At 44.1% G+C, this 13,733-nt stretch overlaps 1 protein-coding gene across 2 annotated transcripts in view; it reads right to left on the bottom strand.

Moving 5' to 3' along the window:
• Window positions 1–2,039: 2,039 nt before the first annotated feature.
• LOC141164591 (matrin-3-like) overlaps window positions 2,040–13,733 on the bottom strand; it is a 38,975-nt gene continuing 27,281 nt past the window's right edge. For both annotated transcript variants that reach the window (XM_073650004.1, XM_073650005.1), the window contains 7 exons: window positions 9,063–9,230; window positions 8,644–8,775; window positions 7,271–7,314; window positions 5,538–5,883; window positions 4,042–4,324; window positions 3,812–3,933; window positions 2,040–2,495 (listed from right to left, as the gene is read on the bottom strand). In XM_073650004.1, coding sequence (XP_073506105.1) covers window positions 2,451–2,495; window positions 3,812–3,933; window positions 4,042–4,324; window positions 5,538–5,883; window positions 7,271–7,314; window positions 8,644–8,775; window positions 9,063–9,230 — 1,140 coding nt within the window. In that variant the 3' untranslated portion in view covers window positions 2,040–2,450. The remainder of the gene's footprint in view (window positions 2,496–3,811; window positions 3,934–4,041; window positions 4,325–5,537; window positions 5,884–7,270; window positions 7,315–8,643; window positions 8,776–9,062; window positions 9,231–13,733) is intronic.

Genomic DNA, 13,733 nt, shown 5'->3' with positions numbered 1-13,733 from the left:
CAGACAGTTGGTGGCGCTGTTTTGGAGAAAAATACAACCACATCTTTATGAATTCTGTAAAACCCTTTGAAAACTGTAACACTCGCCTTTTGCTCATTAACCAATTCGACTTTAAGAAGAGACAAAAGAACCACAATTCAGGGACACGTGAATACTGATCATCGCTGAAGGTGCCTGGTGGTTTACTACATTCCTGCTAAGTGCGGGATCGGGAGAATATACCAATATAGGTCACTTGTTGGGGTATATTCAGAATATCAAAGAAATTTTTGAAAAAGGGGCTTGCAAAAATTCATGCAGCGCTGTAGAAACAACCCCGATCAGAAGAAACCAATCTGGTGTGAAGCATCTGAGAAACTATTATGGAAGAGTAAAGACTAGACCTTACAAAGAAAAACTACAATAGTCTAAAGGAGCGTTCCACAAACCCCGTCCTCAGGGCCCTCCCAACTATCATTCCCAGGGCCCCCCCCCCCCCCCAACTATCATTCTCAGCCCCCCCCCCCCCAACTATCATTCTCAGCCCCCTCCCCCCCCAACTATCATTCTCAGGGCCCGCCCCCCCCAACTATCATTCCCAGGGCCCCCCCCCCCCAACTATCATTCTCAGGGCCCCCCCCCCAACTATCATTCTCAGCCCCCCCCCCCCCAACTATCATTCTCAGGGGCCCCCCCCCCCAACTATCATTCTCAGGGCCCCCCCCCCCAACTATCATTCTCAGGGCCCCCCCCCCCCAACTATCATTCTCAGGGCCCCCCCCCCCCAACTATCATTCTCAGGGCCAACTATCATATTTTCAGGATTTCCTTAGTATTGCACAGGTGAAAACTTGTGGCAGTTTCCGATACCTTAATAATTCCATCATCTGTGCAATACTAAGGGAATGCTGAAAACATGACGTGTGGGGGCCGCAAGGACTGGAGTTTGGGAAGAGCTGGTCTAAAGATTCGATGTTATAAGTAGTGTTGCGTGAGTATGTTCTATTAACCCTTTCATCGAGTACGCTTGGGCCGAGCTCCGAGTATTTACAGCTGCTCGGTGATGTGTTTAAATCGCTCTCGTGTGCATGATTTGCGACTGTTTGACAGTTTTATTACATGTGAGGAATGTCTATTTCTTACACATTCCTCCCTCGTAATAAAACTGTCAAACAGTCACAAATCATGCACACGGGAGCGATTTAAACACATCACCGAGCAGCTGTAACTACTCGGAGCTCGGCCCGAACATACTCGCTCAACACTAGTTATAAGGGAAAGTAAAAATCTGGTTAGACCCCTAGAAACAGCACCATACGATGCATCTGACAGTGCAGCTAAAAAAAATTATTACAATGGGCAAGAGTAACAAAATTTAAAGAAAAGTTCTAAAAAAAGACCTTAAAAAAAAAAAAATTATAGCTTACTGAAGTCTTAAAAAAGGTATTCCCACCCCCAAGATCATATCCAAATATGTAGCAGATGTAATAATATTAGCAAATACCTTCAATTAGAAATTTAGTATAATTCTTCTGATTAGCCATGTCGGTTACCTATGTGCAGGGCATTGCAATAGCTTAGGTATCCATGATTACGACCACTGTCTAAGTGTCACTGAGTGGTCATAACCATGGACACCTAAGCTACTGCAATGCCCTGCACATGGGGTAAGCGACATAGCTAATCAGAAGAACTATACTAGATTTCCACTTGGAGGTATTTGCTAATATTATTAATATTACACCTGCTACATATTGGGATAGGATCCTGGGAGATGGGAATATCTTTTTAAGACTGTCCGATTTGGCGGCTATGATGCCTCGAGTAACCGAAATTAAACAATGAAGTGATATTTACTATTCCTGTATTCTATAGTCATCATGAGACTGACAAACAAATTTTTTTCCATTAAATTTTCAAAAAAAACACAAAATAAAATAACTTCAAAAAGTTCTTCTCTAAAATCAGAAAGTTGAACATTGAATATCACAGATGAAGGCAACAGAGGGGTCTCACTGATTACATGCAGTTTGTTTTCTTGTATGAAGGCAAGTTTACAGTTGTTTTTATTGTGATGGATTTAATGTGATCGATTGGTCTTTAAAACAAAATATCAGGAAAAAAAAAAATCAGCCACACCGAATGCAGACAAAGCATATTAAAACGATAGAAACATTTAGGTAATGCAGCATGTCAAGTATGCCGAGGCTTCACAACAAGATGGACATCAATATCAATGACAACCAACAGTTCATTGGCTTTGTAGTAGTCAGATGGGAGAAATCGAAAAGTATCGACCCCGCATAAGATACCGATGTAAGTCTAGGACGTGTAAACCTATTCCAGAATAAAGCTCAAAGAACATTGCTGCCCCCATACTATGTACCCGGCACATCGCCATAAAGCATTAACCTCTCATGTTGCGAACTAAACAGAAGAAATTAAACATCCTTTTTTTTTTCTTCAGGCTTTTAGTTTGTCGTCTCTGGAGCCTTTGCCATCTTGTTGAATAGTTTCTAAAAAAAAACAAATAAATAAAGATGCAAATATGTACAATACTCAGAACATATATTTAAAAATTGTTGCTTCAGTGCCGATGCTCTAGTGGGCTTCACCTGTCATCACTTTCCTGCAGAGGTGGCGTCTAGTGATGAGCGAGTATGTTCTGTTAACCCTTTCGCGGAGTATGCTAGGGCGAGCACCGAGTAGTTACAGCTGCACGGTGTTCTGTTTGAATCGCTCCCGTGTGCATGATTTGCGACTGTTTGACAGCTTTATTACATGTGAGGAATGATTGTTTCTTTTGCATTTCTCACATGTAATAAAGCTGTCAGTCGCAAATCATGCACACGGGAGCGATTTAAACATAACACCGAGCAGCTGTAACTACTCGGTGCTCGCCCGAGCGTACTCGCCGAAAGGGTTAACAGAACATACTCGCTCATCACTAGTGGCGTGCCATACAACCAACGTGACCGTTTGCCTCCATTGTACAACCTCAGTGGGCCACGCGCTGTGCATCCTAGGAAAGCCAGAGCTCATCAGCACTTAGTGGGAATTGGTGAAGACAGTTATGTACATTTCTCATTTTACATACAAAAATGATCACTATCGACCCATCCATAATTGGCGCATACCTTGCTAATATTGAAAGCTACTCTCCATTTACTGCTTTATCAACACACAGTCATCTTTAAAGTTTCTGAAGTGTTTGGAACCTGGCTACGGGAATTCAGATCCATTAAGACGCAAAAATATATATTAAAAGGTACATAATTTCACCTTTGCAGGAAATTATTGAGAAACCGGTGAAGCCAACTAGGGCAACGGCACTTAAGTAACAAGGAATTTAACAAGAGAATAAGGACATAATATTATTCCCATTAAAATCTGACATTGCTTCAAAGCCGATGCTTTAGTGGGCTTCACCAGTCTTTCGTACTGTACAACCATGTGACTGCAACCAATGACTGGCCTTAGCAGTCACATACTTTACATTCCAGCTCCAAAGATAAGTGGAAATCAGAAACACTGGCGTTTTTTTTCTACATATAAAATCTATCCTGCAGCGATTTATATTTCTTCAACCCATTAAGTTTAGAAGTGATCTCGGTGTGGAGACCTGACGTGCTTGAAAAATTTGTTGATGTATTTTTAACAAATGGGTTGAGGTCAGTCAGGCTTTCCTCATGGTAAATTAAGCAACTGTTCCATCCACAAGGGCTTTGTACATTGGGTAGGATGGTCTGACAGGCTGAAACAGATCTCGGCCTTCCTCAAACAGCCGCCAAAGCAGCAATAAGTAATGCTTGTGAAAGGACAAAACACTCACCTTCAGTTTCTGGTAGTGGGGTAAACTGCTGCAGTGGGTGACCTTGGCCACGTTCTCGTTGGTGTAGAACAAGGAGCACAGCTTGCAGTAGAAACCAGTCTTGGAAACCACAAATTCCACGCCTTATAGCAATAACATAAAACAGAAGTCAAAATATGCAACTTTTTTACAGAAGAGAGCGGCCGTTCTTCTGCAGTGCACCGCGGCACAGCACCGTTACGTATACTCACCAACAGGATTGTTGGCCTCATATGGGCCAAGATTATACTCCGCAGATGACCCTGTCCCGGTTGTGCCTCCAACAGCCTCATTAGCAGATGCTGGGTGCGTTTGGCCGGTCTCGTTATCCGCTTCGTCTTCTTGCTCCGCATTCTCCACGCTTTCGTTGAGCTCCATCTCGGCAGTCTGTTTGGCAGATTTCTTGGAGACTTTCGCCTTGTTCGGAGCCTCTTCGTCGCCGACCTCGTCAAGAGTAACAAAATCACCTATGTTCCCAGATAACTTGTTTGCGCCCTGAAAGCAAAAAAACAGGTCATTACTATAAAAGTCACAAACTTATACCAGTCCCTTATTGAAACACAAAAGTCATCCAAATGGCAAGTCCCGGACATGCGTTCAGCTTAGTGCTTCTGACATGCGGAGGACAACGCTTTACTGACAACTCCTTCCCGCCACAGCTTCTCTTCTGACTCCAGAGTGAAGATAGAGGCTGATTGCGACTCCATTCAGACTGTGCTAATGTGTCTGCCCTTTTTTTGCCATTAGCGGGAATCAGTACATAATAGACAAACTATGTGCCCACGATGCAGAAATGCTCTGGATTTTTCCTGAGCGTTTCTGCATCTCCCCTGGCAGAAGAAACACATGCGGATTGTACATGCGTTTTTCCTGCAGAATACATGCGGATTCACATGCGTTTCCGCATGTGGATTGACAAGCGCTTTCCACGCGATTTTAGCATCACCTGGAAAGTGCTTGACAACTTGGTCACACTATATAAATCCGTGCAACCGGCATGGATTTATATAGTGTGACCAAGTTATAGTAAAAGAATGGTAAAAAATAAACATTATACTCACCTTCCGATGGCCCCCGGTCTCCTCTGGTGCGTCCGATGAGTTGGGCTGCTCGCGGTGGTCTAAATGGACCTTCCATGATGTCATTTAGTCATGTGACAGGTCACGCGACCACCGACATCAGCGGTCGCGTGACCTGTCACATGACTGAATGACGTCATGGAAGGTCCTTTTACTCCATCGCGGGCCATTAGAAGGTAAGCAAATGTGTTTTTTTATTTTAAATTCTTAAAATTTAAATTTTTTTTTTTTTTTTTTACAGGTACTATGGTACCCGGGTCTGGAGGAGAGTCTCCTTCTCCAGACCCGGATACCATCCGCACATTGAATCGCTTAATATCCACATGTGCACATGTAGTCAAGTCAATGGCGGCAAAAACGCCGCAATTACGCAAAATAATTGGTAGTGCTGCGGATGTTTCCGCAATGATAATCCGCAGCGGAAATTTCTGCACCATGTGCACAGCACATGCGGATTATCATTGGGGAACATGGCAGGCCTTCTACCAAGCGGTTTTTAAGCGTTTCTGCAGCAGAATTGCCACTGCGGAAACGCTTAAAAAAAGCACACAGTGGGCACAACTACATGATTACAGTCCAGATTTCAGTATCGGCGACACATACCACGTAGTATTACTCATGTCGTTCACCTGTGCAGAGGGATCTGAAGAGTCCGGCTCCTGCGCCTCACTTTGCTCTTCCACATCGTCGTTTCCTTCGGACTCGTTTGGGTCCAGAACTTCGTCATCAGCCACAGAGCTGCCGGTTTCTAGAAGAGCAGCGGCTTCTTCATCGTCCCCCTCCTCTTCCTCCTCCTCAAGTAGTTCAGGCTCACAAGAATCAGTCACTATATCCTTCTCATCTGTCTCCTCGGAGGTGTGAACGGTGTCATCGGCGGTGGCTTCTTCAGACGCCACCTGATCGCCAGTTTCGGCATCTGTCTTTTTCTGCTTCTTCTTGACACCTCCTTTGCGGTCCGGAGAATGAGCTCTCTTGCTACAGACAAACAAAACAATTGATAACCACAACTGACAACTATAACACTGCCTGCTATGGCAGAACGGATAATGACCCAACATTCTGTCACTAGGGGGTGCTAACGGCACCAGGATTTATACAGGTCCCATTGGACAAGGCACTAAAAATTCACGCTAGCTGCAGCTAAACGTATAGAAATAGTTTCTGCAGCCTCTGAAAACCTGTAAATACTTCATAGGCCCAATAGAAGATTCATTCAATGGCATTTGGGGCCATTCACTAGAAATAGGCTGGAAAGTCACCAGCTACATTACATTGCAGCTGAGAGAGGGTTCACATGTTACGCCCTCCGTCAGGCGGATCCATGTGAATTGACGAAACGTGCATGGTGGATCCTGTATATAGAGGTGTTATCAGTCATTGTACAGGAGGAGGAGGAGGTGAGCTGTGACATCACCTATTGTGAATGATGGATCCTGTGATATCTACTGTATATAGAGGTGTTATCAGTGATTATACAGGAGGAGGAGGAGGTGAGCTGTGGCATCACCTATTGTGAATGGTGGATCCTGTGTTATCTACTGTATATAGAGGTGTTATCAGTCATTGTACAGGAGGGGGAGGTGAGCTGTGACATCACCTATTGTGAATGGTGGATCCTGTGTTATCTACTGTATATAGAGGTGTTATCAGTGATTATAATACTGTCTATTCTGAAAACCTCTCCTGTACAGGGCAGGAATAACAATATGAAGCTAAGGTCAGAGGGAAAATTGAAAGATCTTGGATTTTTACTTTTTATAGATCTAATGAATTTTTCACTCACTATAATAAAAAACAAAACAAAACTTGATTGAAACAATGGGTCATTATCTGATAATACATTCTTTAAAATGAGACAAACGGGGTACAAAATAAAAAAAATAAAAAAAAATTGGCAAATCAGGGGCACACCTAAACATTTTCTTTTTTTTTTTGGCTACTCAAGCAGAAGCCCATAAGACGAAATGCTGAGCAGAGCATAGTGGGCTGTGAGCGTCTCCGGGGCTCCCGGCTGCGTCTTAAGTATTACTTGGGTAAACGAAAGACGACATGGAAGTGTCGGGCGGCTGCTCATCGCCATCACTGCACAGAAAAGCTATAAAGAAGGCAGCACGCAGAGGAATTATTTTAAGACTAAAGTCCAGCATTGTTCACACAAGATTTCCATCATTTAGGCTATATCCAAACACTGAGTGAGGCAGCCGACCCATTTCTGAATGATACAAAATTCATCCAAATTTCCCATGAATCCCGTCGTAACCGCAGAATAATCAGGATAATGTAGAATCAGAAGCCGGAAAGACTCATCGAAGCAGGTTCACCGCGGGCAGAATACATCATATACAGAGTGAGAAATACTTACCGGTTCTTTTCTTTTTCCTTTTGTTCAATAAGTTTGTTTGGGATCTGAAAAAATAAAAAAAAAAGCAGACAAAAAAAAAAAAAAAATCAGCACTAAATTAAGTCCATAATGCAGGGCAGATTAACAAAAAAACAAAACCAAAAACACTAACAAAATTCATGGGAGCAACAAGAGAAAAAAATAAGAGCAAAATCTGGCAGGTCCTCTATAAAACAATAGGTCATTTTATGATAAGCCTTTGCCTTTAAATGGAATCTGGCAGGAAGTTTTCTTTATACAATTTGAGAGCAGCATGATGTAGGGGCAGAGACCTCGATTCCAGTGATGTGTCACTTATTTGGCTGTGTTGCAGTTTCAGTAAAATCAGTGTTTTATCAGCAGATCATCACTACAGGACTAGGTGTCTCATGCCTCCTAGTCAACTTCTCTGTATAACCCCGCCCCCAGCACGGATTGACAGCTTCAGTGACAGAAAGCTGCCAATCAGTGGTGTGGGCGGGGTTATACAGAGCTCAGCATTCCGAGCTCTGCAGCATAGAAAATGGTGTGGGCGGGGTTATACAGAGCTCAGCATTCGAGCACTGCAGCATGGAAAATGGTGTGGGCGAAGTTATACAGAGCTCAGCATTCGAGCACTGCAGCATAGAAAATGGTGTGGGCGGGGTTATACAGAGCTCAGCATTCGAGCACTGCAGCATGGAAAATAGGGTGGGCGGGGTTAAACAGAGCTCAGCATTCCAGCATGGAAAATAGGGTGGGCGGAGTTATACAGAGCTCAGCATTCGAGCACTGCAGCATGGAAAATAGGGTGGGCGGGGTTAAACAGAGCTCAGCATTGCAGAATGGAAAATGGTGTGGGCGGGGTTATACAGAGCTCAGCATTCCGAGCACTGCAGCATAGAAAATGGTGTGGGCGGGGTTATACAGAGCTCAGCAGTCCGAGCTCTGCAGCATAGAAAATGGTGTGGGAGGGTTATACAGAGCTCAGCATTCCGAGCACTGCAGCATAGAAAACAGGGATTGTAAAATGCCAGCATGCAGAGCAGTAAGTGATTGTTGGCTAGAATTTGGGTCTCTGTCCCGACATCATGCTGCTCTCAAGATTACATAGCAAAAACCTGCTGAATATTTTTTTTAAGGCTGAGGAAATGCAAGGAATTTTTTTATATATGCATAATATGGGGGGGGAAAAACACAGAAAACATCTCTCTCTCTCGCCCCAGGATGCTGAGTAGTGTAAAGTGGTTTATCAGACTAATCCTTGTACTGGGCCTGGGTGTCTGGGCTAGGGACCTACCTCTATTTGCAACTTATACCCCCATCATAAAAACACAATAGTAAGTGAGCCCTCCCAGGAACAATGCCACGCTTACCCTTAGCACAAGCTTCTTGTATCTTTCAGACAGGTCTACCTTCACGATTTTTCCCTGGAAGACTAGTGGGACTGTTGCACAGCGCTTTACCATGTCCTGAGCGTCTTCAACTTTCTCCATTTCAACAAAAGCCTAAAACAAAAGTACAAAAAAAAAGAAGTAATTATACATATACACACACTATAAATATATACATTTAAAAATTTACATCTATATTTTAAAGTGTGTGTGCATATATACGGTATACATCAGTAACATATATTTGTATCAGTAATACGATGCACCAAGGCTTGATGAAGGTTGTGCTCAACCAAAGCGTCACCACACCGGGCTAATAAAGCTTCTGGAGTGCACAACTTATGAATATCTTGGCAGGAAATCTAAAGCATCTCCCTGACAGCCGCCTCGTGTAATCTTACCTGATTTCTCACTCTCATCAGAATATAGGTTCTCACTTTGCCAAAGTCCTCGGCGAGTTTTAGGAGATCGGGGTCCGTGTAGCCGAAACTGGGCAGTTTACTAAGGTGCACAACCTTGCCCGGTTCTGATTTTTTTGGCTCGGGTCTTGCTTCAATCGGTTCTGTTTTCTAAAGAGAATAGAGCACAAGAAGAGAATATTAAGGTTTCAGCTTATTACTTTAGGTCCAGGGCACTGTGCCGTTCCTCAATTAATCTTCCTGGAAAAGCATGAAGAAATACTGGAAATGCAAGAAGCAAGTGATAACAGAAGGTTATGAACAATCTCTCTACACACAGAGTGATCACAGACTCCGCGTATTGCTGCCCAACGGGGTCTCAATGTCATGTGGTCATTGGATATCACGATGGGTGGAATTTGAGGCGCAGGCATCGGTGATCACCCTACTAGAGTGAATGGTGACACCCAGATCCCATTTATTTTTATTACCAGGAGGGACAACAGAGGAAAGAAAACACCGTTCTAAGCAAAGAGGTTCTAAAATTTTTATTTCAAGGTAACAATTACTAAAAACAGTCAGGAAACGAGAGCAGACAGTTCTTTGAAGGGGTTGCCCAGGATAGAAAAACTTTTTTTTTTTTCTATTCTCAGCGCTACCCCTGACCAATGGTGGTTTCTGGACTGGCTGATCTGCTCAATGGTAGACAATAGGGCAGAACTGCAATAACACAACTTACAGACTGGAGTAGCGATATTTAAGAAAAAAAAAAAAATGAAGTCACATTTCTGAATCCTTTCCAAAAAAAAGAAAAACAAACACTTGCTGTATGACATGCAGGTCTAGTCGGAATGTGGCTGGGAGTACGCACATCATATACTTGTGGTTACATGACTTGTATGTACATTGTCTATTGACAGTGAGCAGCTTATCAGAGGCATGGCCGGACAAGAGGCAGCTAGTAGGGCAGTGATAATCTCTTGGTGATAAAACCTTCATTGAAAGTACACAGCACACAGCTTAATAAATCATATGACATAGGGGTTAAAATACAAATTGTAGCTATCACCTGTTGTCTTCAGATTACATAGCCAAAAACCTACTGACAGATTCTCTTTAAGAAAGCGTTATGCAAGTAGTGGACAACCCCTTTAAGACTACCATGAAACGTATTTCTGCATACACAAAAAAATCTTCAACACCTTTCACTTCCTCCTCAGTCCTAAAGCGCAGTCACCCGTCGCAGACATTTGTACCGAGGACTTGGCCTCCTACTTCACAGAGAAAATAGAGAATATCTGTCAGGAAATCAGCTCCCAGCCACCAAGTGCCGTGACTCCCATCCCTCCCCACATCTCTGGCTCAATCTCCACATTTGACCCAGTCACAGAAGTTGTCTCCAGGCTCCTCTCTTTGTCTTGTCCTACTACATGCACTACTGACCCCATCCCCCTCACACCTACTCCAGGCATTATCCAGTCGTCACTACTCATCTAATTAAAATCTTCACTCTCTCCCTCTCTTCTGGTATCTTCCCCTTCTCCGTCAAACACTCCATTCCTTCATTATTTAAAAAAAACCTCTTGACCCTTCCTGCACAAACAACTACAGACCAGTCTCCAACCTCCCCTTCATCTCTAAACTCTTGGAGCGCCTGGTCTACTCCAGCCTTACCCATTACCTCTCCACTCACTCTCTCCTAGATCCATCACAGTCCGGCTTCCGCCCCCTAAAGTCAACAGAAACTGCAAAGTGACCAATGGCCTTCTGACAGCAAAACGTAACAGTGACTACTCTCTACAGCCTTCGACACTGTTGACCACAATCTTCTACCCTCTATGCTCCAATCAACATTAAGGACACTGCTCTCCAGGTTCTCTTATCGTTCTGACTGCTCCTTCAGTATCGTTCGCTGACTCTACTTCTGCTCTTCCTCTCGCTATTGGGGTTTCTCAGGGTTCAGTCCTTGGCCCTCTTCTCTGCTCTCTACACAGCCCCAATTGGACAATCGGCAAATTTGGCTTTCAGTACCATTTTTATGCTGATGACACAACTATACACCTCATCCCCTGACCTCACCCCCAATGTACTACAGAACACAAGTGACTGACTGTCCAACATCATGTCGGCTCTCTACTAGTGATGAGCGAGCACTAAAATGCTCGAGTGCTCGACCCGAGCAACAAGCCCAATGTAAGTCTACGGGAAACTCGAGCATTTTTCAGGCGGCTCCCCCTGGTGGTCTGCAGAGGGCCTAAAAATTGCCCAAATCTATGGGAACAGTGCTCAAATGACATGGGGACAGCATGGGGAAAACCCCTGGAAGCATTTCTGACTCCTAGGTCACTGCTGTCAACAACGTTGTCAAAGTATTACGCCACTTTCATGGACTCACAATAAAACATACAAAAACAAAGCCAAAATGGATTTTCCTGGGAAATATGTTAAGGAACATCCTTTCCAGGGTAATGACTTGTATATAAGGCAAAATAAATAACCAAAAACAAAAGTACTCCTCCACACCTTGGGCTATGTTCACACGTAGCGTTTTTGATGCGTTTTTGCACTTTTGCATTGCTTTCAAAGACAAATGCATTCACTGGGAAATGTCATTTTAACATTTTACCTTATCTGGCCATGTGGTGTGAGACACACCATCAGACACATGCATATAGTGCTGAAAATACATGGGAACAGCATGGGGAAGACCCCTGAAAGAATTTCTGACTCATAGGTCACCGCCTAAAAGTGTGCCCATCATAAGTGATCCTTGGCGCATGCGAAGATGCCTCCCGCCATGCACCTGTCGTGCAGACTTACAACAATCACCGTCCACGTCCTTGTCCCAGTGCAGAATTTAGTTGTCCCTACCTCATTCCTTGATATGCAAGCGCAAGTATGCAGCCAGCCACCCACCCACCAACAGGCTGCAATACTATACTGCCAAATTTTTGGCAGCTGCTTGCACTTAAAAAAAACGTGGAGGCTCGTGGAGACGGAAGATTTTCATAACCTCATGCCGGCAGCGGCCAGGTGTCCATACTCTGTACTCAACCGCCACTATTATTCTCGGTATCATCTCCGCCTTCCACAAGCACAAGTCCCACAACATTACCCGTGCCCTCCCCAGTGCACTTACTGGGAAGGACCGCCTAAACACAAACACGTGGACAGGTGAATGTGGCCAGGGACAAGTACAGAGGGAGTCCACAACTTGTTTAGCCGAGTTGCATTTAGCTCAGAGTAAGGACTGGCATAGAGGGAATCCGTATCTACTCTGGGTGTCATTTCTCACAGGAAGTCCTCTAATGCAGCTTGTTGCAGAAGCAATGGCAGCCCATCCAATATCAACTCACACTAGTCGGTGGTTCTTTGACACACAAACATCTTTCTTTGAGCATTTAATTTCAGGACTACAGAGTTGGGCAATGGCCTGATCTGCAATGCGGTTTGAGAAATAACATGCATAAGCACGTCCGATCCTCATTAAAAAAGCAGCTATAGAGTGTCCAGGAACCTTCCCCCACACTTTTCTTAGCCAGGACTGCTTCTCGGCAGGGTTGGACGGTCCCACCAAAGAATCCTCAGAATCAAATCCTCTGGTGGGCACAATGTTTTTCAATCTGAAACAGCTTCTCACTGGGAGTTGTATTTCACCACAGCCATATTCTTTAGCTCTGTGAAAGGACTAGCATAGAGGGAAACCGTATCTACTCCGGCTGTCATTTCTCAGTCACCAGGTTCTGCCCATTGTCACACACGAACATGCCTGGCTGTATGTTCAGCGGTGAGAGCCACAGATCAGGCTGCTGTGTTACAGCTTTCAACAACTCTGCAACGCTGGGCGGTTTGTCACCTAAGCATTAAGCATGTTATCTTCAGCACAGCCTGTTGCAGCTTGGCCAAGGCAGTGCTGCAGTGCTGTCAGCTTGTGACTGATGTGGTCATTTCGGAGATGGAGGAGGAGGTGCAGGAGCTTAACCATGTGATTATATTGAGGTTAAATTGGTGACGCTGTTCTTTACACCAAAGAAAGATCCTATTGTTTTGGGGGTTTTTTTTCGTTATTTTTTAAGACAAATGCATTCACCGAGAGTCATTTTAACATTTTACAACCTTATCTGGTAATGTGGTCTGTGACACATCATCAGACACATCCTGTTTTATTTATGATGGAGGGAGTCAAAGTCATAAAGCCTATTTTTATAGGGCAATCAGACGGCCCTTACTATTCTTAAAAGGCCAGCAGTCGGCCCTCGCTATTGTTAGAGAGCCATCAGTCGGCTATGCTTTGTTGTTCCAATAACAAGTGGGTCTCCTATACTGTTATTGCGTATCCAGTGACTGCAAGGGCTGCCAAAAATTTGGACGCAACCCAATACCCCTTTGAAGAGACATAGAGGAGAGTCTCAGTAAAGAAAAATGTTACCATTATAAAGGAGCGGGTCTCCTATAGTGGTAATGCCCATGCTGTGACTGAAAGGGCTGCCAAAATTTGGGAAGAGCCCCACTAAGAATTTAAAGACACAGAGCAGGGCCACAGTAACGACAAATTCTCATTAGAAAGGAGAGGGTCTCCCATAGTGTTGGCCTATGCAGTGAATGCAAGGGCTGCCAAAAATTGGGCACTCCAATGCCCCTTGGAAGAGACTTAGAGGGCCTCATAAAAAAATG

This window comes from Phyllobates terribilis, unplaced genomic scaffold (assembly GCF_046119375.1).
Source record: "Phyllobates terribilis strain yellow unplaced genomic scaffold, ASM4611937v1 Scaffold_10__3_contigs__length_209671492, whole genome shotgun sequence".
In the NCBI taxonomy this organism is placed as follows: Eukaryota; Metazoa; Chordata; class Amphibia; order Anura; family Dendrobatidae; genus Phyllobates; species Phyllobates terribilis.
The sequence above is the reverse complement of the archived record's forward strand: the minus strand, read 5'-3'. Positions and strand labels throughout refer to the sequence as shown.